The following is a 26,966-nucleotide window of genomic DNA, read 5'->3' as shown; positions in this document are numbered from 1 at the left end:
ATGTGTGGCTAATCTTGGAGAGCCAAGTTCATGATTTCTTTTCTGCAATGTTTGGTACTTAGGCACATTTATTTTCTAGAGCAAAACTGTATTCTCTGTTGAGTCAAAATTTTACCAGCACCCCCACTTTAAGATGAAGCATATCTTACAGATCACTTGAGATATTTCCATAATTAGTTTGCATAATTTATATAGCCTCAAGCATGAAAGCTTATGCAGAAATTGGAATAGCTAGAAACATGCCAATGTTTATTCCAAGTGAGTCAAGAGTTGACATTTCACAGGAGAGAACCCTCATGAGACTAATTTTATTAGCACAACATGACGAGTTAAGTGTTGCAAAAAGGAAAAACCTACGTTGCTGCCGGAAGATGCTGTGATGGGCAGAAGTCAGGTGCTCGGCATTGTTAAGGTAGGGAAGGATTGTAATCTGAGGGACTTTGTCTCACTCCAGAGCAGTACAAAATATACAAAGAAGTCAAAAGTCTTTATCCAGGGAATCCGTCTGTGTCATCCAGTAGAAGAATCCCGGTCCTGTTCTCTGAGAACCCTGTCACGTTAACTTTTTGATAGCTTCAATCCACTCAACTCGCTCAGCTTTGCTGCTGGCCTGGATATAATAGTGTATGTCATCCTTAGTAATCACTTTGAAGAGATTTCCCTGGACATTCCCTTTAACTCCTAGGCAGGAAAAAAAACTCGGTGAGTGAATATGTCTGCAGCTGGAACCAGGTGAAATTCATAATTGAGACAAATAGGAACACGTGACATTTTGCTGACAACAAATGTATTTGGTTAAGCAATCCCACCAGGCACAAGCTTTTCCTGTTCCCTCGCCTGTGCCTTAAAAGCTATCAGTGGTAGGTCTGGACATTCTTAGAAGCCTTTTTGGCTTATCTCCTGTGTTGACCACAGAGCTACAGTTTCAGTAACATTAAAGAGTCTAGTATGTTTATGTTAGAAGCAGGTAGAGATTTGGGATTTGACTTAAGTGGAGCCTCAATTTCCATAGTCATGAAATGCAAATAATACACCATCATCCTGCCTTAGTGTAATAATAGATATTAGACTGTTGCTAACCCCTATGTACTATATTCTTGGGTGGAAACTTATGAGTCAGTAAGTACAGGATCTGAGTGGGAAGCAGAGTGGATATTAAGGACAAGAATTATTTAATTGTAGTGAAAACTAAAATATCCCACACACCCTTTACAGTGATTCTGAAATTGGTTTCAAAACACATCATTCTGGGTCTCCCTGGTGACACAAGGCGTTAAGTGCAGCACTGTGACACTATTTGCAGCCACTGCAGCATGAGCTGATCCCCAGCCAGGGAGGTGACCCACGTGGCACAGCAGACCTGTCCCGACCAATGCTCCCCTCAGCAGATATTTGAATCAGTCTGCCTGTTTGGCTTCCCCACTCTGAGACTTCTATCTGGTGAATCCTCTCACCTCTCCCATACCCCGTACCTCTGGCCTGTACCCCAATTCTTGCATGCATGCATAAATAAGTAAATCTCTAAAACACACACACATCATTCTTTGTGTCTGACAAAGCCCAACTTGGCTCCCATAACTCAGCAGAGCTTTACTGAGTGTGCAGAAGTGAAGCCCAAAATCCTTGAGATAGGATGGAAGTCACATCTTACCAGTGGGAACACCATTATCCTCCAGAGCAGACACAAGTGAGCCACGAAGAGAAAACCCACCCACTGGCCGGTTCTCCTCCTACAAAAGAAAGAGTCTCGGTTAGGGATGTGTGAATGCACAAAAGGAAAGAGTTACACTCTCACCTATTACTCCTACACATCATTATTATTACACATTATCAAACATCACCTGAGTGATAACTACCCTTAGGTAGTTATCAGCAAAATAAGTCAGACTTATTGTAACATCAGGTGAAGCTGAACTTAGACATCACTTTGCCAAGTTATTATTCACCAGTTCAGGCTTCATTTCATAACCAGCATCCGGGTCCTGGGCCCTCCCTGTGGTCTTGCCTGGCCCAAAGTGGCTCCATGCTCTGGGCACAGGGTGGAGATTTCTGACTGAAGTTCAGTGGCATAAAAAATGTCCAAAAAGAATGAAAAGCCCATGCTCTCTGAAACTCAGAATAGCAATTCTTTGACCAACTAGGGAAAAACACAAGGAAACTAGTAAACGGTGTTTGGACTATATTGTAAAAAAAAGAAATTTTCAAAACATTGGCGGGGAGAAACTGAGGTGGCAGGATCCAGGGGTTCTTGGCCCACAGGAGGGAAGAGTCTGGGACGCTCTTGTTAAGTCTCTTTATCAGCCTCACGCTCCCCAACCACTCAACACTTTCAGAGAAACACAAAGATGCTTTTCCCCTTGACATAATGACGCCTTAGTGACGTCTCCTCCCACAGGGACTGAGGGCAGGTGTCGCAGGTGGCAACATTGTGGAACAGAGATAGGAGAAGCATGGATGAACAGGCACGGTGGGCGGCATCAGTGTGGGAGCTGAGAGAAAGGAGGCACAGCCAACTGCGTGCTGCGCTCAGAAGACACGGACACTCAGAGGCAGGTTCGTAGGCCCCCCACTCACCTTGGAAGGGTCGTAGTAGTGCAGGAAAGCCGGGTCTTTCCTCAAGACAAAGCGTCGCACCTTCCAGTTTTTCCTCTTGTGCCCCTGGACAAAGAGAGTTCAAGGCTCATCACTGACATCGGTGCCGTCTCTTCCTGCATTTCCACTGGCTAGCTCTCAGAGCCAGCCTGCTCCCGGGGGACCACTTTCCTCAGTGAGGCAGGACCCCCGAGGATTGCAGTGATAATGGTGGACTTTAGCAACATCACTGTCACATTCATTTGAGTTGACAGGGCCAAGGAGGTTCAGTGCTGAAGGAAAAGGGAGCAGGACCCAGACATCACTCAGGACCACTAGGAGGCAGCAGGAGTGAACTGGACCCCAGGATACCAACATTTAAGTGTCAGCTTAATCCAAAAACCCACAGGTGCGTGTACACACACACACACACACAATAAAACCACTTTAACATTCTGCATCAGAAAAAGAAAAATGAACAATTTATATGTTAAAATTTAAAGGCCAGGTATTAGCATGTGACGCTCCAGTTTCACACAACAGCCCCCCCTCAAAGCTTCCCAGGCTTCCAGTCTGCAAGTCCCAGGTCCCTCGAGCCTCCTCCTCGTGCTCTTCCAGGCTCTCGCCGCCCCCCTCTCCAGACTCCTGTCAGATCCAGCAGAAGCAGGGCCCTTGCATGGTGGCAAGGTACCCCAGACCCAACCGAGAGCCTGCTGTGCAAGAAGCAGGTGACAAGGACAGCCCCTGCCCCTGCTGGGTGCCCAGCAGAAGTGGCACGGAGTGGTGAGCGCTGCACGGCGCAGGCCCATGGGCACACACATGCACCATGCACCTACAAACCCGAGCACCGTGCAGAAGGCCCCTTTCACCTCACATGCTATGACTGGACGATGCTTTCATACCACGGCTCTGTGCTCAGGCAGTCACATGGCGACGTGGCTCTGCCTGATTAGCGTGGCTAGCTGAGCACAGGGGTCACTGTGCTAACACCGGGCTCTCACTGTGGATAGCATCTCATCTTAGACCAGCTGTGGTAGGCGGAGAAAATACTTGTCTTTTTTAGTTCAGAAAGTCCATCGAGGGTTGTGCAGATCCCTACACAAGGAGAGAGACTCCTGGATGTCTCAGGGAGTAGCACTCCAATACGCAAAACACCCTCTCAGCTGGCAGCGCCTTTCCAGACAAATGTATGAAGTGGGCTGTGATGCTCTGCAATGTGATTCCTGTGCGTGCCCTTTTCCCGGACACCCCACGTCTGGGCTTGTGAGTGAGGGGTGGTGCTCACACCCTCTGCCTGCTTCCCACGGCTATACCTGGGCTCCCACACTCCCCCAGGTTCTGCCCATACAAGTGCCTTCTGGAAGTTTCAGCCTGGCCCCCTATGGAGGCACTGCTGCCTCCCTGCGTTTGAGCGTTTGAGCAGATCCCTCCTGGATCTGACAGGAGTCTGGAGAGGGGGGCGGCGAGAGCCTGGAAGAGCACAAGGAGGGCTCCCTGCCCTGAGGAAGCCACACCTGCTTGGCCAGATAGCCTTGTTTGACCACAGTGCCGCTGAGCTCCACCGAGCTAAGGTTGACTTCTTCCTTGGAGGTGGTCTTCTTCTTGTAGCTCTCGGCCTAGTGGAAAGGAGGATGCAAGACTCTTACAATACAGAACCCCACTCCACTCCTCTCGCCTGGACGGCAGACCCCTGGCCTCACCCTGCTGTCTCTTCCCTATAACCTGTTGATAAAAGAAACCCACTGTCTAACTTACAAAAGTGTACAGAGCCGTGGAGTCATCCAGGAACTGCTCAGCCAGATCCCCAGAGCGAATGGCCCCCAGGCTGCGGGAGCCCACTGGTCTGAGGAAGTTCTCCTCCATGAGCATGGATGCAAGGGTCACGGCTTCCAGGCGGCTGGCTGAGAAGTTGTTGGAGATGAGCCAGTCCACCAGGGAGGAGCCTGCATTGGGACAAAGGCACTCCGGTGAAGGGACATGTCAGGCTGCAAACCAGCTGCCTCAGGATACGCGGCTGTAACCTCAGTGACCTTGCTCCTGAGCCGCCTGGGGGCTCTACCTCAGAGCAGACTAGAGGTTACACCTGCTGCACAGAGGTGCGACCCAAGTGTGGCTACCACGGTCAGCTGGCTCTCTGACGCCAAGCACATGGCCGAGCCCCAAGTCTCCATGACCCAGATTTCCACAGCCCAGCCCGGCTACTCAGAGGGGAGGCTCACCTATGAAGGTCTTTTTGTAGGTGCTTCCCTGCTCCATGTTGGGGCTCGGCCGGATTCCAGTGCTGCTGTCATGCATCTTGTCCACAATGCGGCTGCAGGGGAGCAAGGCGAGAAGGGGGTGGGGGGTCCTCGTCACAGGGACAAGTATGGGGCAGCATCCCAGGGCCACTGCTAAGGGCGCACAGCAAGGGGCAGGTGGCACTCCACACGCGGCCAAGAAAGAGAGGGGTTCAGATCAGAATGCGGGAGGTGCAACCCGGGGGCATTTCTTCCCTTTGCTCATCTAACCGTTCTAGCATTTCCAAGCTAGACAGGCATTACTCTGGTAGGAAAATGAAAGAGCTGTGACTTTTCATTGAAAAACAAAAGGATGTACCGTAGACTCTGCGATCTTCTGCCTTAAGTTTAAACGCCGCCAGCTACTTCTCAAAGTCTCTCTTCGCCTGAAATCAGTCCCAGCTACTGTTGATCCGCCCTGGGACCCCCATGGCTTAGCAACACCTGGGATGTACAACCAAGATTTCAGGGCCTGGCTTGCATTTTTCTGGGTGAACCCAAGAGTGGTCTCATGCCATGTCTTCTCGGGTGTGAGTTTCTCTGCCTGGGAGGTCAGGGGTATTTCCTGCAGATGGGCTGCATCTCAGTTTCCATGGCAAGCCTTTGCATGTGTCCTGCTTTATACAGTATTGCCTCCACCACTGACCTGCTCCCCCTTCTGTCCTGTGAGATCATTCCTGCCAACATGGACGTTCTTTTCTCATCTTTCATTTGTGTACTTGGGCTGGAAAATCCCTGAGATGAAACCTTATTTATTCCCAGGGGCACCTAGTGCAGTGTGGGACATACAGTAGACACTCAGGAACTGTTTGCGGAATGGGTGAATGAATAAATGAGGAACCCACAGAACAAAAAGACTACCGCTACCAGAACCCTAGGCTGAGATCAAGACCAATGATTTGGTGATGGAGTTTCTCGGAAGCTGTGACACAACCCTGAGCACTCTGGCTAAAACTGGATGAGGGTCTCAAGTCACAGAGCTGGTTAGAAACAGCAGAGGCCCAAACAGCAGGGGGACAGAGGCAGGACCACTTCCAGGCAGAGAAAGCAGTAGGAGCAGGCCAGAGGCAGCAGAGGGCGGAAGCACAAGGTACGGGGCAGGCTGAGTAGCAACAGGACCCCCCTGCCCCAGGAGTTTGTCCACCAGGCCCAGGCCACACGGACAGAAGCTGCTGAAGCAAAGCCAGGCGGTGGGAGGGGCTGGGTCCAGCCAGGCACTAACTGCAGGCTGATGTGAGGGGGCAGCTTGAAGGAGTTTTTCAATATGTGGAGTTGCTGGACCTTCCCCGGCTGCCCAGCATGAATGGCCCCTGTGATCTCAAAGGCCCATGCGTCTCTGTCCTCTCGAGAACAGGCCTCCAGGAAGTACTCCGTGGATGTTCGAGTCTTCAGTTTAATGAGGAGCTGTGGGCAAGACAGATGATCAGACCAGCACTCCGAGGCCCCGAGGCAAAAGCCTGCTGGGCCAGTGGCCAAAGCCCAGACCCTTGGCCTTCCCCAGCCGGTGTCTTTAAAGACTGGCTTGGACTCCAAGTGACAGGCGCGCCTGCCTGTGAGGCAGCCTTCCCCTGGACCAGAGCCGCCCCGAGGCCACGGTGTTTTGACAGACCATCATTACCTTAGAAATCATCATCACAACCATAGCAATAGGCAGGTGGCATCATTTTGTACCATTTTACAGATAAAGCAGGTTCAGAAGAGGTTCGGCTACTTGTCCACAGTCAGACACCTGGTGTGTGGTGTTGCCAGGATTAAAACCCAGGCTTCTCGAGGCTCAGTTCTTCCCATTACCCACACCGCCTTCACCCATCAGGCCAGGGTGGGAGCATCAGGGCAGGGAGCAGCTGGCAAGCAGGGCCCCACTTACTGGTCGGGTTTCGTACTCCAGGCAAGGGCAGGTGATGGTGCAGCCGTCCAGCAGGATGCGGCCCTTGGGAGGCATCACTTTCCTGCCCCCCTCGAGCTTGTAGTACAGCAGCGTGTTCTGCTGGAGGGTGAACCACCGCACCTTCCAGTTGTGGACAATGTGGCCCTGGGGATAGACGGGAGAGCCCTGCTGTGAGTGGCCCAGGCGCGCAGACGGTGCGCCGAAACGACCCTCCAACAGGGGGCGCCTTCTCGCGCTCTCTGGTTATCGCTTGTTGCTTCATTTTATTTCGAAATAACTTCAATTCAGAGAAAAAGTGAAGGATAATATAAAGATTTTTTGAGAACTCTTCAAGATGAATTTTTAACACTGCACCGTTACTTCTGTCTATTTTATCATGTATCTCCTACAAAAAAAGAGAATATATCCTGAATATATTGTTGTCAGCTATTCATTCTACGAAGCTCATTCACATTACACCAATTGTCCCATTGTGTCCTTAATAGTCAAAGGACCGAGCTCAGAATCATATTTTTTTCCATAAAGCATTGTCCTAACCAAGGATGTAAAGTACTTATACAATGAAAACTGTAAGATTCTATTAAGACGCAGATCAAGACATAAAGAGATGGAAAGCTTTTCAATGACTACTGATTTTTTAAAAAGATTTATTATTATCTTCTGTCTATTTTATCATGTATCTCCTACAAAAAAAGAGAATATATCCTGAATATATATGTTGTCAGCTATGGCCTGGGGTACAGGCCATAGGTGCGGGGGCGGTGAGAGGCCCCACCAGAGACAGAGTGGGGAGCAGAACAGGCAGATCACGAAATACACTGCTGAGGGGAGCAGCGGGCGGGTCAGGGGAGGTCTGTGCCATGTGGGTCACTCCCTGCACAAAGATTGAACTCAGGCTACAGTGGCTGGTAACAGCTTGATAGCACTGACTGAGACTTTAACCATTGCACCACCAGGGAGGCTCCTAAATTAAACTGTTTTTAATAGATTTTATGTATTTATGGAAATAAGAACTGGTGTACAGACCGGAGGTGCAGGGGGTGAGAGGATTCACCGAAGACAGAGCAGGAAGCAGAACAGGCAGATCTACTGAAGTACATTGCTGAGGGGAGCAGCGGGCAAGACAGGAGAGGTCTGCCACGCCATGTGGGTCACCTCTGGGGCAGGGATTGAACTTGTGCTGCAGTGGTTTCAGATAGATTCATAGTGCTGTGCTTTAACCTGTTGTGCCACCAGGGAGGGCCCTAAATAAATCTTTTAAAAAGACATCTGACAAGAGTTCATTAACCTGCCTATATCTCATCTTGCTCTGTGGTGGTCAAGCTGTTCACATGAGGGGGCTATCGTAGCCAAACAGAATTTGACAGCTGTGCTCTGTACTCTGCCCTGTCCTCAGAGCCCACACAGAATAGCCATATCGCGGGCACACATGTCTATTGCCAGAGAAGACGTTCTCTGACTCCTCAGCAACCAGGGGTCTCTGCTGCTCTCTGGATGGCCAGACTCCAGTGCCCTTTCCTAGTGACACCTAACTGGGGGGGTCTGAGGCAGCACAGCAGTATATTGCTAGTGAATGAGGAATGGGTATGGGAGCCTTAGGAACAGGGTGCCCCAAGCCCAAGCCCATTTACCAGTCTGAATGATCAATGGGAACCATGAGGGTGTCCCCATGCCCAGGGGGCCTAGGTTCACTCATCAGTCTAACTGCAAACAATCCTAGGGCCAGGAGGATGCCCCCAACTCAATTAAAAATTGAATATTCAGACACCAACAAACACAACAGCACGATGCTAAAGCAATGGGCCAAGGCAGTGGGAGGACTCAGAGGGCTGTGGTAACCTGGGAGACCTCACGGACCCAGCCAGCCAACAAGAGAAACAACCTGGTGGTGTCCAGAGGCCAAGCCCCGACTCCTTGCCCACTCTACACATGTAAGCATGCACTGGCCCCTCAGTGTCTACCCTCTCAGAATCCCTCTCTGCTCAGAGAGCTTTCTGCACTCCCTCTTTTTTTTTTTTTTTTAGATTTATTTATTTATTCATACAGAACTGGGGTACAGGCCAGAGATGCGGAGGGTGAGAGGATTCACCAGAGACAGAGTGGGGAGCAGAATAGGCAGATGGAGGAAGTACACTGCTGAGGGGAGCAGCGGGCGGGTCAGGAGAGGTCTGCCGCGCCATGTGGTCACCTCCGGGGCAGGCGGGGATCGAACTCATGTGGAAGTGGCTTAAGCTGCTCAGTGCTGTGCTTTAACTCACTGCGCCACCAGTGGGTTATCTATCAACAAATCTCATGGCTTTCTGCAACTCTCATTTCAACACTGAATTCTTTTCTCACCAAGACAAGAACAGAGATCAATTCTTGGGGGTTCTGGGACCCTCAATCCCCGAATTCACTGGCGCACAAGGTTGTGCAGGGAGAGGAGAGGGGCTGGCACGAGGTGAAGAAAGGGAGAGCACAGGATGATCTTAAATGTTGACACAGAGATGATATGGGCTGAATCTGTCTGCCACCTCAGCCCTCCCACCTTCCTTTACCTCCAAGCAAAAAATCTGTATGTTGAAGCCCTAACCCCCACTACTCGGGCCACAACTCTTTGGAGAGAGGAACTTTAACTGGGTGACTTGCTTAAAGTAAGACAGTTGGATGAGCCCTCCTCCAACCTGATGGTCCTACTTTTATTTTTTTTTTAAGATTTATTTATTGGGCCCTCCCTGGTGATGCAACGGGTAAGGACGCAGCACTGCAAGCTGGCCGTAGCTGCTTCAGTGCGAGTTCGATCCCGCCCTGGAGGTGACCCACATGGCGCTGCAGACTCTCCTGACCCGCCCGCTGCTCCCCTCAGCAGTGTACTTCATTGATCTGCCTGTTCTGCTCCCTACTCTGTCTCTGGTGAAGCTTCTCATCACCCCCGCACCTCTGGCCTGTACCCCAGTTCTTATGCATAGATGCCACGATGATGCTCAGTGTACTGAGTGCTGTCAGGAAGCCAGAGGTTGCACAAATACTCTCTGTGTGAGTATTGCCCTGTGCCCAAATAGACTTCATCAGAGCAACTAAATAAAACTTTTTTTAAAAAAAATATTAGTTTCCTTTATTTATGCATATAAGAACTAGGATGTAGGCCAGAGGTGACTGAAGTCCACTGCTGAGGGGAGGGGAGCAGTAGTTCTGTGCCATGTGGGTCACTCCCTGGCCAGGGATTGAACTCAGGCTACAGTGGCTGGTGACAGCTTAACAGCACTGAGACTTTAACCCCTATACCACCAGGGAGGCTCCTAAATAAAGCTTTTAAAACAGATTTTATTTATGGCCCTCCCTGGTGGCGCAGCGGGTTAAAGCACAGCACTAAAGAAGTCAAAGCCACTTCCGCATGAGTTCGATCCCCGCCTGCCCCGGAGGTGACCACATGGCGTGGCAGACCTCTCCTGACCCGCCCGCTGCTCCCCTCAGCAGTGTACTTCATCGATCTGCCTGTTCTGCTCCCCACTCTGTCTCTGGTGAATCCTCTCACCCTCCGCATCTCTGGCCTGTGCCCCAGTTCTGTATGAATAAATAAATCTTTTAAAAAAAATTATTTAAAAAAATAGATTTTATTTATTTATGCATACAGAACTGGGGTACAGGCCAGAGGTGTGGGGTGAGAGGATTCACCAGAGACAGAGTGGGGAGCAGAACAGGCAGATTGATGAAGTACCCTGCTAAGGGGAGCAGCGGGCGGGTCAGGAGAGGTCTGCCAGGCCATGTGGGTCAGCTCCCTGGCTGGGGGTCAAACTCATGCTGCAGTGACTGTGATAGCTTCTTAGTGCTGTGCTTTAACCCGCTGCACCACCAGGGAGGGCCCCTGATTGTCCTTTTAAGATGAGAAAGTATGACGACCACCCAGAGACACCCGGATGTGCACACACAGGAAAGGCCCTGTGAGGACACAGCAAGAAGTGGCTAGATGAAGCTGAGGACAGAGGCACAGAAGCAGCCAAACCAATGATACCTGGATCTTAGACTCCAGTTCCCACAGCTGTGGGGAAACAAATCTCTGTTGTTTGACTGTGGTGCTTTGTTACAGCAGCCCCAGCAAACACTCCCCACGGGGACAGGAGAAACATGGCTGGAGTTGGTAGGAACTGGTGTAACCAGCAGATATTGAGCATTAAAAGAATACAGGGAGAAAACTACTATGGAAAACTGTTTGGAGGTTCCTCAAACTGCTAAACATGGAGCTTCCCTACGACCCAGCAATCCCACTCCTAGGTATCTACCCAAAAGACACAAAAACACTGATTGAAAAAGATGCCTGCACCCCCATGTTTATTGCTGCTTTATTTACAATTGGAAAAACATGGAAGCAGCCCAAATGCCCAAAAATAGATGACTGGATAAAAAAGATGTGGTACATATATACAATGGAATATTACTCAGCAACCAAAAAAGAGAAACACATGTCTTTTGCAGCAACTTGGATGGAGCTGGAAAAGATCGTGCTTAGTGAGATAAGCCAGAAAGAGAAAGAAAAATACCGGATGGTTTCACTCACAGCAGGAGTATAATGGACCAGGAGAGAAAATAACAAAAATAATGAACAACCATATACCAGAGACATTTTGTGGGGGAGGAGTGGGGAATGGGATCAAAAACGGGGGGGTAGGGGGGAGAGAAATGCACAGGATTATGGTGATGGCACACGGGTGACTTGGTGATGGGAAACCCGCGGGGATTACAATCGAGATGGAAAAAAAAAAATGTACAAAATGATGTAAAAATAAACTTTTGTAATAAGAAAAAAAAGATAACAGGGAGGGCCTCGTTGGTGGCACAGGGGTTAGTCTCCTCTCTATCAAGCTAGCATCAACCACTGCAGCACAAGTTCCATCCCAGCCAGGGAGGCGACCCACATGGCACAGCAGACCCCTCCCGTCTCACCCGCTGCTCCCCTCAGCAGTGTACTTCGTCGATCTGCCTGTTTTGCTCCCCACTCTGTCTCTGTGTATCCACTCACTGCCTGCACCTCTGGCCTACACCCAGTTTTTGCATGCATAAATAAATAAATCTTTCAAAAATAAAGATACCATTCAGGTCCCCTGGCACTAAGGAATAGGCAGGGGACCGAGTTTCTGCCATCCCACGCATGGGGCAACAATGCAAGTTTGGCAGCAACCAGACGTGAGAAAACAGCACATTTGGCAACAACAGTGTGGAAGAACAGGTTCTTCTGCCACCCAGCCCCTAGAGTTACCAGGGACAAGTGACAAACAGTGTCAGCAGTGATATTTCCACTGGAAACGCTAGAGTGCTGTTGGGCATGTCTGACTGTGCAGCTCTGCGGTATAGCACCCTCGTGGGGGCCTTGGCCCTCCCGAAGACACCTGAATTACTTCAGGTGTCTTCAGGATTTATTATCTTCCGTGAAATCCCTTCTGTTCAAACTCACTAGAGTGACAGGTGTTAGGAGCAACTGCGAAACCCCACTGAGCGCAAAGGAGAGAGGTGGAAGAGGGCTGATGAGCAAGGATGAACTTAGTGGGTAGAAAACTTGAAGCAGCTGGTGACTTTCATAAAAATGTTCAAAATCTTCCACCTAATAATTCCACTGCTGGGACCTGAGCTAAGTAAATAATCTAGAATATGAAAAAGGCTTTGTGTCTCAAGATACTTTAGGATCATTGCTTATGCTAAAAAGGAAATGTAAACTATTCAGGCATTATAATGGGCACCAGTGTGACTGGTGGGGGGGGGGAGCTTCTGGTCTTAACAGATGGTGGGAGCAGCCACTGGTGGGACCCCACAATGTCAGACCCTGAGTCTGAGTTATCTGAAGTCACAAAATGCTCTTTGACCTGGGCACAACACTTTGATTTACTTGGTTGGCTTCATGTAAATACCTAAAAAGAACTCTAGTGACTATTTTAGAAAATGTCTAGAAGGATACCCCAGAAATGTTAACAGTCATCTCCCCCAGGGACTAAAACTGAATACAGGGCAGTAAGAATGGAAACTTATTTTTCATTTTGCACCCTGGAGTACTACTGTTCTATTTTTTAAATATGCATATGTGTTTTTATAATGGAAAAATGAATTTAAAGCCAAGTAAACAAAAAGCCTGATGAGATGATTGCGGAAAGTATTCATTCATTTATCTACTTATTCAACAACCAATAACTCAATTCTACTGCTCCGAAGACTGTGCTGGCAGCAGAGTCACAAAGATGAACCAATTTCTGACCCAAAACAGTGGGGAGAACAATGACCCATGTAAGGTCAAGGTGGCTGGGCAAGGCGGAAGCAGAAACCTTGAATCTGGGGCTGTTACTGTCTGCATACCAGGAGCCTCCTAATCTTGAGCCTCCTAAATTCTGGAAACTGCCTGCATTTCGGGAACTGACAAGCGTCATTGATGATTCAGTTTCTGAAAAAGCAACTTCCATGCCCTATAAAAGCTTACCTGTGCTCCCCAGCAACTTCTCCAACCCCCATGGCGGTCGGTGAACCTCGCCCAGGAATACAGTAAAGTTCCTGCCCATCAGAAACTTTGCCTGACTCTCTCCATCTCTTAACTGCACCAAAACTTTCAACCCCACTCAGAGCAGTGGGGTCCCTAGCCTACTGGCAGTCACACCCATGATCTGCACATGATCTGTTTGAGCAAGGGAATACTGAAAGTGGTGGTCAGTGAGTTCTGACATGACATCATTAAAGGTTCCATCACCTGGCACACGGGTGACTCGGTGATGGGAAACCCATGGGGATTACAATTGAGATGGAAAAAAAAAAAATGTACAAAATGACGTAAAAATAAACTATTATAGGCCCTCCCTGGTGGCACAGCAGGTTAAAGCACAGCACTGAGAAGCTAAATCCACTTCCGCATGAGTTCGATCCCCACCTGCCCCGGAGGTGACCACATGGCGCGGCAGGCCTCTCCTGACCCGCCCGCTGCTCCCCTCAGCAGTGTACTTCGTCGATCTGCCTGTTCTGTTCCCACTCTGTCCCTGGTGAATCTTCTCACCCTCCACATCTCTGGCCTTGTACCCCAGTTCTGTATGAATAAATAAATCTTTAAAAAAAAATAAACTATTATATTATAATAAATAGATAAATAAATACGTTTAAAAAAGATAAAAAAAAGGACTCTATCACCGAGCTCTCCCTGGTGACACAACGGGTTAAAGCACAGCACTATGAAACTCTCCAAGGCCACTGCAGAAATAAGTTCCATCCCAGGCCAGGGAGGGCCAGGGAGCTGACATGGCATGACAGACCTCTCCTGACCCACCCACTGCTCCCCTCATCAATATATTTCAGTCAGCCTGCCTGATCTGCTCCCCACTCTGTCTCTGGTGAATCCTCTCACCCTCCACACCTCTGGCCTGTACCCCAGTTCTGTATGCATAAAAAAATAAGTAAATACTCCATCACCCCTTTGTCTCTCTAGCTCTGTCTTTCCTCTCACTTCCTTCCTTCTCCTGATCTTGAGTTCTGTTACAAGTCACCTCCCACATATAAGCAACACCACAGGGAGACTCAAAGGGTGGCCTCCAGCCACCAGTCATGCCAGGGAGCCTGGCAGTGTCTCATCCACCAGTCACCCCTGCAGTGGCTACTGTGCTGGGCTACACTGACTGCAGCTGCATGAGAGAATCGTGAGGCTGAGCTCTTTGCTGAGCTCTTTGCGGCTACCTGAGCTTAAGCAACCTTGTGAAAAATACTTTTGTTGTTTTAAGATGTTAAGCTGTGGGGTAATCATCACATAACAATAGGTAACTAAAATAGGGCACAGGAAAAGCCCAAGGAAGACTGAAGAAGGCGCTCAGAAAAGGTGGAGTGGGTTTGACAGACTCTGGGAAGAGTCTGAGGTCAAGTCCTGAGGGCTGCATGGAGTTAGCCAGGTCAGGAAGGTAGGAAGGGAGATGGGGCAGAAAACCACCTCCACTTTTGGGAAACTTCAAGTTGTTCTCTTGGGTTCAGACTCAGAGACCTTGGAGAAGGGGTGGGGAAAGTGGTAAGGGCCCAGTCAACGCCAGGTTCCATGTTGGAGAGATGGATCTTGATGGATCTTTATACTGTGAGCAGAGGGTCCCCTTGAAGACTTTTAAGTAAAAGGGTCACAAGTTTAAGTTCTCGTATTAAGGAGATCAGCCTGGGGGGTGCCCTTGGTAGTGCAAGGGGTTAAGTCTTAGCACTATGAAGCTATCACCAGTCACTGAAGCATAACTTTAATCTCTGACCAGGGGCCAGGGAGCTGACCCACATGGCACAGATCTCTCCTGTCTCACTCACTGCTCCCCTTAGCAGTGTATTTCATTCAATCTGCCTATTCTGCTCCCCACTCTGTCTCTGGTGAATCTTCTCTCTCACACACAAACAAACACACCCCACCTCTCTGGCCTATCCCCCAGCTGTTGTATGCATGAATAAATAAAATAAATCTTAAAAATAAGATTTATTTATCTATGCATACAAGAGCTGGGATATAGGCCAGAGGTGTGGGGAATGAGAGGATTCACAAAAGACAGAGTGGGAGCCACAATAGGTGGACTGACCGAAATACACTGCTGAGGGGGGCAGCAGGAGAGACAGGAGAGGTCTGTGCGCCATGTGGGTCACCTCCCTGGCCGAGGATGGAACTCATGTTGCAGTGGCTGCAGATAGTGCTGCAGCTTAATCTGTTGTGCCACCACGGAGGCCCCAAATAAAATAAATCTTTTAAAAAAAGAGGAAAAGATCAGCTTGACTACACCATGCCTGAACAGCTGTAAAAACAGGACCCAAGAGCTAGCAGTTCAATTTGGAGACTGCTGTAGTAATCCACCAAATGGGAAGGAGGATGCCATTATCCCAGAGCCACGGATAAGCCACCGCATGCCCAGAGGGCAGCCGGCACTGAGCCAGAGTTACCAGGCAAGGTGGGTCAGAGGCCACAAGCATGTGGTGTAAACTGAATAAAAACCAGACTTCCTTCCACGAGGACACTTTCCTTCCTCTCCAAGCTTCTTGTCCGTAAGTAGCTGGCTGGGGCCAGTAGTGTTTTGGAGTTCCCAGGCTCCTTTCCAGGGAAGAAGGAGGAGGCACAGCAAGTTACAGCCTATTCTACTCCAGTACTTTAAAGGTGAGGAAACTGAGGCCCAGAAAGTTCTTGCCCAAGACCCTACAATCCTGAAGAAACAGAGAGGATTCTAGGCATGGGACAAATAGTACCCCCCCACCAAAGGAATGTTGAAGCTGTACGCCCTAGTACCTGTGACTCTGATCTGAACTGGAAATTAGGTATTTGTAGATGTAACCAGTTAAGAGGAAGTCATGCTGGATTTGGGTGGCTCCGTCATCATGGCTGGTATCCTTACACAAAGAAGCAATTTTGGAAATTCAACGCACAGGCAGAAGGCAGGGGTTAGAGCAGCATATCGCAGACCCAGAGCACTGGGGAGCGGCCACACGCACCAGAAGCCCAAAGGTCAGGAAGACTCCCTCTCTGCTGGCTGCAGAAGTAGGGCCTCTGGACCCCACCCCTTCCTCACTTTTCCCCCTGTGCTTATTTTATCTCACTCCTACCTTTTACATTTTATGCTTTGGGTTATAAACATTTTAAACATCTGCATAACCATAACCTACTTACTTAGTCATTTGCTTATTTGGGGAGACACATAGGTAATTTTCAGAACACTTTTTCGTAGAGCTTTTCCCATACTTCCTTGGGATCAAGTCCTATAAGTGAAGTTTCCAGGCAAAGCGTGTTAGCATGCTATCTATCGTTTTCTGAGTGTTGGAGTCCAGAGTGGGCAGCCACACCTGAAAGTGCCTCTTAAAGGAACAGCAATCCTACCTACCCCCCACTCCCCACCCCACCCCCTTCTTTCCCCCTTCTCCTTTAAAGACAGGCCAAGCTCACTCCTGTGTTTTGCCTGGAGCATTGTTTCTTTCTTGTCTGGATTAAGGGCCAATTCCTTCATGCCCCTGCCTGTCTCCTGTTTCACCCTCACCCCTGAAGACAGTTCTGTACTCTGGCTCCTGACTCAGGCCCTGCCTCACCTCTGGGCTGTACACATCCTAGGCAAATGGAGTCCCACAGCCACAGTCCTGCCGCTTCCCCAGTGGACTCAGGGAAAGCAGCTGCCACCCAGTAGGAAAGGGAATTTGAGGAAGAGGAAAGACTGGTTTGTGTCAACAGGAACTTGGAGGCCACCTCCCGCACCTTGCAAGAAAGGGTGTGGCCTCTGTTTGTGAAAGGGTCTAGCTAAAACCTGGTCTTTGGGTTTGACTGGAATGAATTTCAGGTATTTTCACCATGACCTGGTGGTGGTAGTGATCCAGGTAAGGTAATGCCCCAGAAACAGCGGGAGACACACAGGGCCTGGCTAAGGGGTTGCTCTCCCTAGGATCCTGCCAGACCCACTGTCAACTGAGCCCCCAAAGCCCCCCTGAGCAGCTCTCAGGCTCCATCTCCCTTTCTGAGCTGTAGGAAAGTGGAACTTTGCCATGGGTTGTCTCTTGGAGGTGCAGTTACCTCTCGAAGCCATGAGGGACCAGTCTAGCCTTTGAATCTCTGTGGTATGAAGGCAGCCAGCTGAGTTTCATACCTGTTTCTATCTATTCTGACCTTTGATCTGGCATCCACCTCCTATCACTCATGCTTAGTTTTGAGCAAACAACGCACCCGCCCTCCTGTATCCAATAAGTGTATATAACATGGCTACGTTGCCCGCATACCTAATGCTATTGGAGACTCCCAGGCTGATGGACAGCCAGGGGACAGGACCAGCAGAGGAGCCCTGACGCTCTCCATCCATCCCCCTCAGAGCCTAAACTCAGTAGAGGAGAGAAAAGACTCCGGCCTAGATTAAGTCATCTGCATGCACGGTTACTATGTTAGCACCAAAGGTGACTGTGGTCCTCAATATGAAAATGTTAAAGAAGTTTGAAATATTAATTTTCCTGTTGCCGTTACTCTTGGTTCATTTTCTCACTTAATTCTTTGTGTCCAGCCTTTTTTTTTTTTTTTTTGGTCTGGGCCCTTATTTGGCGTGGGAACGACCAACTGGGGTGATGGGAAAGAGGAAGAATAGGGCTTTCCATTCTCAGCTGTTCTTAGCCCTGGCCTCAGGGCAAGATATCTGCTCATTCTGCCACTAGTTCATCTGTAACAGAATGATAACGAGACCCAGTACAAGAACAGACCTGAGCAGGTTTGAGTCCTGCGCTATCACCCACTAGCTCCAAGATCCTGAGCATGGGGCTGGACCTCTTCAAGCTTCTTTTTCTCCTCGGTGAAAGAGGGTGGGAGTCGGGGTTCTGAGGACCCTGCAGGACTGTTGCGGAGGCATAAAGAAGACAAAGTCCCCCACCGCACGCACGCAGCATGGGCTTCCTGCCTGCTCGTGTTATGGAGGAGGCATTACCTGGACGCAGCTCTGAGCTTCAGAGCACACTTGCCTTGTTTTAATACATTATCATAGATTTAGCTATTCCACGCTTCGCAGTTTAATAAGAGGTTAAATTAAAATACCCACTTGGGCAGCGACCACCCACACTCCATACATTATTCTAGCCGGGGTCTCCTCGCCTGTCTGTTCACCCCTCTTTTCCATCTAAACCTGACTTCCAGCCACCGTGCACCGGCTCTCTGCAGGGACGCGAGTTCTGCCCCGCAGAGCCCGGGCTTGGGAAGGGGCGCCCGGCTCAGGTGAGCTGGCGCGCGCCCCAGGCCCTGACAATGTCGGGAGGGGCTCCCGCCCCGCTCACCCTCTTGACGAGGAAGCCCTCCTTGAGCACGCCGTCCTCCATGCCGCCAGCACCGGCCAGCGGCCCCTTTTCTGGCTCCGGCCGCTCGAGCTGCTCTGGCTGTGCACCCAGGAAGCGCCTCCGACCCGCGCGGCGCCGCCTCCCTGGATCGCGTCCAGAGCCAGAGGCCCTGGGGCCTCCCGGGCAGGAAATCTCCTAGATCGCATTCCTGAAGTGGCCACCGCGTAGGAGCCGCGGCATCTGCGGCATCCGCGCTGTCCCCCAGGTTACAGAGTCTGGCCCTGCGTCACCGGCTGGGGACTTCGCTCCTCTCTCTCACCCACCGGCAGGCAGGTACCCATCCAGGTGCCCGCAGCATGCTCTGTGCCTCTCACTATTCTGGTCTTTGCCGATCTGCCCGTGCCCCCAGCTTAACCAGGTGCTTGCCTAATACTTAGTATAGAGCCCTCACTCGACGTCTTGAGCTAAACTAAAGGGAAAGGGCTTCAAAGATGAGGGTCATCCTGAGCTCAGTGATGCCACAGAAATGCCAAGGGAAAGGAAGAAAATGGGGGTGGGGCGGATGAGTGGAACCAGACCTCTGGCTGCAGCTAGCTGGTGACAGTTTTAGGGAGGCAGTCACAATCTGCAGGGGCCCTCTGTCCCCGAATTACACTCCCTCCCCCTTAAAAAAAAAAAAAGAGAGAGAGAGCTGAAGATTCCACAAACTAGGTGCAAGATCTAAGGGACTGCCAGGCACCTCAGTGATCTAGACATTATCATAATGCAGACTTTCTTTTAATCAAAATAAGTGCCAAAGATCATGATGAATAAAACATCAAACTTCTAACTCAGCACAGACTCACCCATGTCCTACCAGGCCCCGGGGAGGCCTGAAGCGAAAGGAGAAGGGCGTACTGGTCCTGTCTTGTTACTTGCAGGACCAAACTTATTCATTGTTTGCTCTGCAGTGTGGCGGGCCTTATGCGAAAAGGGGAGAGAAGGCCAGAGATTGCTAGAGGTGGCAGAAGACCAGACATGTCAGAACCAGTCTGGAGGGGCACGTGGGCACCCTCACCCTGGGAACGGCCCACTTCAGCACCCCCGCACTGACCAATGTCTGTTCATAGCTCCCAGCGAGTCCGGACCCATGTGGCATCCACTCCACTCGAGACTGAACCTAGCCTCGTAGACCCTTCGGCTCAGCACCCTCAGAAGCCAGGCCTGGAGTGGGTGCCAGGTTTCTATTAACTGCATAGCAACCCCTTGAGGTGAGTTCCAGTTTGGAGGCATTTGGGGGTTAAGATAGGACCCCATTTTTTTCAGCAAGGGAAGGGAAACTCAAGCAGTTAAATAACCTGCCCAAGGTACACAAGCTCAGGTTTTATCTCCAAGGCAGCATGAATGTTCATGATCTGGAATAGAGGAAAGATGAATTTAGAAATTTTGCTGGGCTCAAATCTAAGGCATGAGACAATGGAATGGGACATTTTTTTAGCTTCTTTTTCTCTAGCTAACATCTCTATCTTCCTCTGGATGCCAGGGGACCAGGTGATTGTTTTGGCTGATTTAGCCTTACCCAGATATAAACTTCTGAGGTTTAAGAAAGCGGCATTTTCTATGGCAAATGGGATTCCTAGATGAGTTCCCAGAAAATGAAAAAGGGATGAAAGATCGAGCCTCTCTCCTGGTGTGCACCTAGCGAGGGGGAGTGAGGTGTCTACATACTTAGAACCTGATCCCTTTTTTTGGGAAGCCCCTGGTCTAGCCTACCCCAAGTCTGACTCACTGGACCAGTGGCATGAATCACATCCTTCCTCCCACCCTGTGTTGGTGGCTGGTGGTTCCATAGTCCCCAGGGAACCACAGTGACATAAGCTCAACCACAGGGAATAGGATGGAAATGGAAAGAAGCAGAAAAAGGTGAACAGCTGAAACTGGGGAAGGAATAAGGAAGAGAAACACAGAACCCAGGATTTTTATTTTATTTATTTATTTGCTCTTTTAGGCAGAATATTTCTCTCTTGGGCCAGAGGTTGATGTGAAAGGGTCTCTGATTCTCTCAGAAGGGTCAGATAAAGCTTAGGATGTGTAAACTATAAAATGTTTTCCAGCTAGCATTTGGATGTAAGTGAGTCACAACCCGAAGTGAAATTTGGCCACTAGAGAGCCATTCCTTTAGCTATAAATCTAAAAATCCCCTGTTGAAGACATTTTCAGTGAAAAAGGTTCAACTATGGATTCTTCTTTACATTAATACTTTGGCTCCATGAACTTGTTAGAATCACAGAATCAGAATCTAACACTTAAGTCAGCCTAGGCCAACTTCATTTTATAAAGAAATATTCCCAAAGAAATATTCCCAAAATTCAGATAAATAAATAACTTGTCCAACATCCCAGGGCTATTAGCAGCAGAGCTATGACCTGAATACAAGCTGATAGTGAGAGTCCTTCCAGGCTTGCTCCCAGAAAATACAGGGGCATTTCCTTAGCTGTGCCCTCATCAGTGCAAGAGTGCAGTGAAGAAGGACCTTACAGGTCAAGAGGAGCTCTGTCTGCAAAATCAAAAGAAGATTTTTCAGTGTTTTTTATGGATACTTTTTCTAACCATAAAAAGACTTTCTGCTCATGACCTAAAATGTAGTAAATGCCAAAAAGGATATGAAAGCTACCTGAATACCCTCACCTAGATAGATGATTATTTTCAGACATATACATTTTTATTAAATTTTACTTAAAATTTTTTGAACCTACCATCTTTCATTTATAATAGCTAATAAGCATCTTACTGGATCATCCAATACTCAGAAACATAACTTTTGTGGCTGCATACTATTTCATCAGGCCTGTGTTACAATGCATTAAGCCACTTCAATTTAGGTTGAATTTTTTGTTTCTCTGTATAAATACAACTATGATAAATATTTTGTATGGCAAACATTTCTGTACATAAATGTCTATACATAAGCCCTCAGAATTTTAGATAAACATCTAAAGCATAATTTTAGGTTTAAGAATATACAATTTTTAAACTCGATTCATATCACCAAACTGCTTTCTAGAAATGTATTAGATGATACCACCAGAAGTGTGTGATAATGCAGAGGTCAGGCAGCCATATCAGAATTAAGGGTAGAATTTTTAGAAACCTTTGCTGAGTTTATCAGAACTAACAGAGACCAGCCCTAATTGTACGGGCTCTATCAACGGACCCCTCCTTTCCAGGGAACAGTCAGTTGATATCCTTCCCCTCCTCCACCTCCCAACAAGGATGTGAAAGCCTAGTATAGGAAAAGGGGGTTTCAGGGGCCTTGGACAGCTTGGAAAGCACCCTGAAGGCACTTAAAAGCCCTGACAGAAACCAAAAAAAAAAATTAAAATGGGGAAGCAGAGAGGTGTGCAGGTATCAGGAAAAGCTAAAACATTTTGCCCCCAGACACATCGATCAATTTGTCCTGTTACAGCCAAAATTATTCAGTGGAGCAGGAGACTTGCACTGCATATACCCTCTACAAAAATCATAAGCAAGGTCTACAAGCAACACACAGACCCTGCTGCCGGGTCTCACTCAGCAATGAAAATAGGCGCCATCTTGACTAAGTACAAATCTCCCTTGGGCCCTGGCATGGGACAGAGCAGAGCTCGTACACCAGCTGTGTGAAGACCAGCAGTCTTCTCTTCCTCTAAGTCTTGTGCCATTGTGCAGTCCTACTGTTCATGACTACACAGCTTCTACCACATGCAACTTCCCAGAAATTTCTATGTCACCCAGACTGGTTTATATTCTCTTCAAAGAAATAAGTCCCTCCATTATGTATTTGAATATTGTGGCAATGCCCAGTGAGCTTAAATTTCTAAATGTTTATTCTTAATTTCCTATTATATTAGAGAATACTACAGAACAGCTCAGACTTGAAAAGCACTGGTCCCAAGCATGGGTTCTGGCATCTAAAGTTTGGGTTCTAGACCTTCCTCTGCCAGCCTCAGACTCAGACTTAGCCACTGAGTCTTGCTTTTCTCATCGGTAAAATGGGGTAATAACTGTCCCAACCTCACTGTGATGTTGGGTAAAATAAACAAGATGACACAAGTCAATTGTCGTGCAGTACCTGACACATGGAAAAGGCACAATTCTCCCAAGTTGTTTTGATTCTAACTTCATAAAGTTAGTGGGAGGAGTGTTAGCAGACAGATTCAGAGTTACAGATCACATACTAATGAGGGCAGGAGCTGGGGTGGGCAGTTTATATTTACTGTATTGCTATTATGTGCCAAAGTCTTAACATATACTACCTTATTTAACTTTCAAGCCCTCCCTGTGATTTTCTGCACATGGAATCAAAGATTCAGAGACGTTAAATAACTAGCCAACATCACACAGTTAGGCCATACCTCAATTTAATTAAAATTAGACCTGCTGATTCCAAGTCTTGACATTTCCACTATTTCACACTGTCTCCTTTGGCCAAAGTGTGTTCTCTCTTTAGAAAAGGAATCCCCTCCACCTGCATCAGAGACCCCGTAGTAGACACACTCTGGTTCGCATTATTCACTGCTCTGGTCTCCATGGTGGCTACACTCCCTGTGCCTTCTACTCAGGATGAGTCATGTGACTTGGTGGGGCCATCCACTGCCTCTCCCACAGAATCTTGAAGCACCAGCCCAGGGTCCCACCAGTGTTCTTTCCAAACTGTGCCACAACAAGTGTGGTCCAATAGGGGCCATTGTAGAGCTGAGTTTCCCAACTGAGACGACAGAGGAGGAGGCCAATGGCCAACACAAGTAGGGGATGTTAGCACGGCATAACAGCGAAAGCTGATGGATACATCCTCCTCTCCATCACAGCTGCCCCTCACACTGTGGTGGATAATATGTCCCCCAGATGTGGAAGGGTGAAGAGTCCTTCATGAGCCCCCTGAGACCAGCTCCCTGTTCCACTGGAAAAGCTAGGACCTCCAGAGGGTGGTCATGCTGTTCAGGGTGCTCATTCACCCTCCACCGGGGGACAGCCCAGACTCCAGACTTCCTGCCAGTGCCCTCAACCTTGCCAACATCCCGGAACCCAGCCCAGAAAGAGAAAGCTGTCTGGTGGCTGGGAGGGGTGGGGTGGAGCAGGATACATGGAATGACTCAGCTGTGCGGCTGGGCAGAGTTGGGCATGTTTACTATAGATAAAGCTCTCCTTCTCTGCCCTTCTTTCCCTTTCCTTGTTTACTATAGATAAGGCTCTTCTTCTCTCCCCTTCTTTCCCTTTCCTTCACACCCTTCCCTGCAAGTTGTTCCTGGAAGTTGGGTTTTCTTTTTGCTGATTGTGTAGGTGTAAAAAAGAAAAGGGCAGACAAAGTAGATGGCTGGATTAAAAAGATGTGGTACATATACACAATGGAATATTACTCAGCAACCAAAAAAAGAAGAAACACATATCCTTTGCAGCAACATGGATGGAGAAGCTGGAGAAGATTATGCTTAGTGAAATAAGCCAGAAAGAAAAGGAAAAATACCGGAGTATAACGGACCGGGTGAGAAAATAATGATAATGATGAACAGCTATATTATCAGAGACATTTTATGGGTGTGGAGTGGGGAATGGGATCAAAAACAGTGGGGGGAGGGAAATGCACTGGACTATGGTGATGGCACACGGGTGATTTGGTGATGGGAAGCCGAAGGGGATTGCAACTGAGATGGGAAAAAATGCACAAAATGATGTAAAAATAAACAATTATATTATTTAAACAAAAGAAAGAGAAAGAAAAGAGCAGAACCGTGACCTGAGGATGTCTGAGGCAGCCCAGCAGGAAGAGAGTGGCCGTGCTGTGCCCCACCGACTATCACATAGGCCCACATCAGCTCTCCAGGCCTCAGCTCAGGCAGGTCGTCAGAAACACCTGTAAGGCTGTTCCCAGCGCACCTGGGTCACCACTCACACAAGGCAGTGCCGTTGTGCACTGCAGAGAGGGATAATGGGGGCGATCACAGGACAGTTCATGCTCCACAGTCTACATCTGTTCTCAAGGGCACTGTGGCCCCACAGAAAGGGGCTTTTTTTGTTTGTTTGTTTTTTCCACCCAAAGGCAGTACTTGCCAAAATTTAAGTAATATTCCAGCAAGACTCCATCTGCTCATCATGGAACCCTTTTCTATTTCTTACAGATGAGGCAGAGAACAGAACTTTCCCGGGAGGGGAGATCCGGATTCTTGCGGCTTGGGGGAAATCCTCCTGAAGAAGTCTCTTCAGCTGAGTAAAGAATCGCTGAAGGTGATTCTCAGAGGCAGCTCTGAGAATGTCCCCCGTGGAACATTCCCGTTTCTCAGCCCTTCCCAAAGGCTCTCAACTCCATCAAGTCCTGGGTGCCCGCTAAACAGTCCAGCGGCGGGGGACTCCCCCAAGGGGCTGCGAGGGGAGTTCCTGACTTATAGCACCCCCATCCCTCTCACCCCCACCCCAAGCACACAGAGGGACTATCTGTCGCTGGAGGAGTGGATTGTGTGAAACTTAAAGGACGGTGAGGCGAACCCCAACAATCTCCAATGCACAATTATGAAGTAGGAAGCTCTCGAGGGTGTTAAAGGGTTAAAAAATAGATAAGAGATAATGGAAGGGTGGGAGGATTGAATTCTGATCCCGAGCAAACACGCCCTCGATAGGGGTTCTAATAGAGGCGCTGCCCTGCTAACCGGAAGCTTCCAGCCTAGCCTGGCGCTCCTACAAGCCCAAAGCTTTGGCACTGTGTGTGCGTGCCCACCGCACAGAGGTCGGAGACATCTACAAATCCAGACACTCCACGCTCGGAGGGCGGAGCGGGAGGGAGCTTAGGTCGCAAAATTTAGGGAGGCGCGCGCGCTCTGGACGGTGCGCAGCGCAGATCCAGCACCCGAGGCTGTGGGTACTCCTTAAATGAGGTGTCCCTGTCTCCTGCTAGCCACAGCCCAGTCCCGACTGGGGGCGTTGCGGAGGAATAAAGGTGTGGAGGAAGTTAGAGGGATGCCCACCCACGCAGTCTAGAATTTGGGGCCCGTAGAAGCCCACCCCCACCACTGAGGGTGCTTGTCTTCTCAGTGGAAGATTAGTCATTGTGGTTTTCCCCACGTAATTCAGGGTGCATTTCTAGAAAATGCAGACATGGAAGAAAATAACAGTGGTTGGGATTGCAGGCCCTGGATGATGTTAAAACTCAGTTCTGACTCTGGAGGGTCCCACGTGCCTGCCATTCAGACCCCACATTTCTACCTAGCTGCAGAGAATGCCAACTAACGTCCTGGCCCAGGGAGCATTAAAGACTCAGCTCCTCTGAGGGGAGACCTGAAACCCAGCACAGTCTATATAATTTGCTGGGCCCAGTATAAAATTTTTATAAAGTGAGCTCAAAATTTTTATAAAGTGGTTCAAAAATTAAGAACTTCGGCCCTCCCTGGTGGCTCAGCGGGTTAAAGCACTGCACTAAGAAGCTAAAGCCACTTCCGCATGAGTTCGATTCCCGCCTGCCCCGGAGGTGACCACATGGCACAGCAGACCTCCCCTGACCGGCCCGCTGCTCCCCTCAGCAGTGTACTTCGTCCATCTGCCTGTTCTGCTCCCCGCTCTGTCTCTGGTGAAGCCTCTCGCTGCCCCTGAGCTTCTGGCCTGTACCCAGTACTATATGCAAAAATAAATAAATCTTAAAAAAAAAAAAAGAACCTCAAGATAGTGACTGGAAAATATTATAACAGTTGTGGGGCCTGTGCCTCTGGGCTGCCTGGGATAATTGAGGATTAAAGCAGTTAACCCTGTGAAACATTTAGAAAGATCCTGTGGAGGTACATCCTTGATAATATTAGTGGTCACTATTGTCCAGCCCTAGACATTCCCTCCCAGCACCTGAACTGTCAGACTGTGAGCTGATGTACATCAACCTTGATTTTACAGTGGAGGAAATTGCATCCCATAGTAGGCGATTAAAGAATGAATGCTGGGTGAATAAGATGCTCCATCCCCTGTTTAATTCTGGGTCTCTTCTGGGAGGGGCTCGTAGGAGGGAGTAGGAAACAGAGGTGGGGGATATTAAAACACTGAGTAGTGAGATACTAAGGAGAGTGTCTGGGTGGGAGAGTGTTGGCGGTGCATGAGCACGGTAATTGTACTTCTGGAGGCCAGTGCCTTGAGCCCATTTACAGGCATGAAGTCAGGAAGGAAGGGCAGAGATGGCCTCGAACATTTTGCCTCTGAAGCCTATCCAGCCTGCTGCACTGTGTGGATTCTTGGCTTGCTTTACAGTTTCTGTGTCTGCCCTTAAAGCCAGTTGCCACTTCTCATTGCTGTCAGGGTGCGGGCCCAGCAGCTACATTGTAAATTGCTTGCAATCTGATTAGACTCGAACAAACAACCCTGGTTATTAGAATGGTGCCTACAATAAGGATAAATGCATCAGGAAGCATTAGTGCTTTAATTATGTGACAACTATTTCAGTCTCTCCAGGCTTTTACTTTTTGTCACCTGATTTCTGATTCTGTGTTTCGTTTTGCATGTAAGAAAGGTTG

General features: G+C 48.9%; 1 protein-coding gene across 1 annotated transcript; it reads right to left on the bottom strand.

Moving 5' to 3' along the window:
- Positions 1-190: 190 nt before the first annotated feature.
- Positions 191-18,534, bottom strand: PLEK2 (pleckstrin 2). The gene is made up of 9 exons (XM_012724347.1): positions 18,469-18,534; positions 6,715-6,879; positions 6,070-6,251; positions 4,791-4,882; positions 4,327-4,514; positions 4,086-4,187; positions 2,575-2,658; positions 1,652-1,730; positions 191-681 (listed from the first exon to the last, which is right to left on the bottom strand). The coding sequence occupies exons 1-9, from the start codon at positions 18,508-18,510 to the stop codon at positions 554-556; spliced, it is 1,062 nt and encodes a 353-aa protein (XP_012579801.1). The 5' UTR covers positions 18,511-18,534; the 3' UTR covers positions 191-553.
- Positions 18,535-26,966: the final 8,432 nt, after the last annotated feature.

This window comes from Condylura cristata, unplaced genomic scaffold (genome assembly GCF_000260355.1).
Source record: "Condylura cristata isolate star-nosed mole 26May11 unplaced genomic scaffold, ConCri1.0 scaffold00013, whole genome shotgun sequence".
Taxonomy (NCBI): Eukaryota; Metazoa; Chordata; class Mammalia; order Eulipotyphla; family Talpidae; genus Condylura; species Condylura cristata.
Note: the sequence above shows the minus strand (reverse complement) of the source record. Positions and strands in the feature narration are given on the sequence as shown.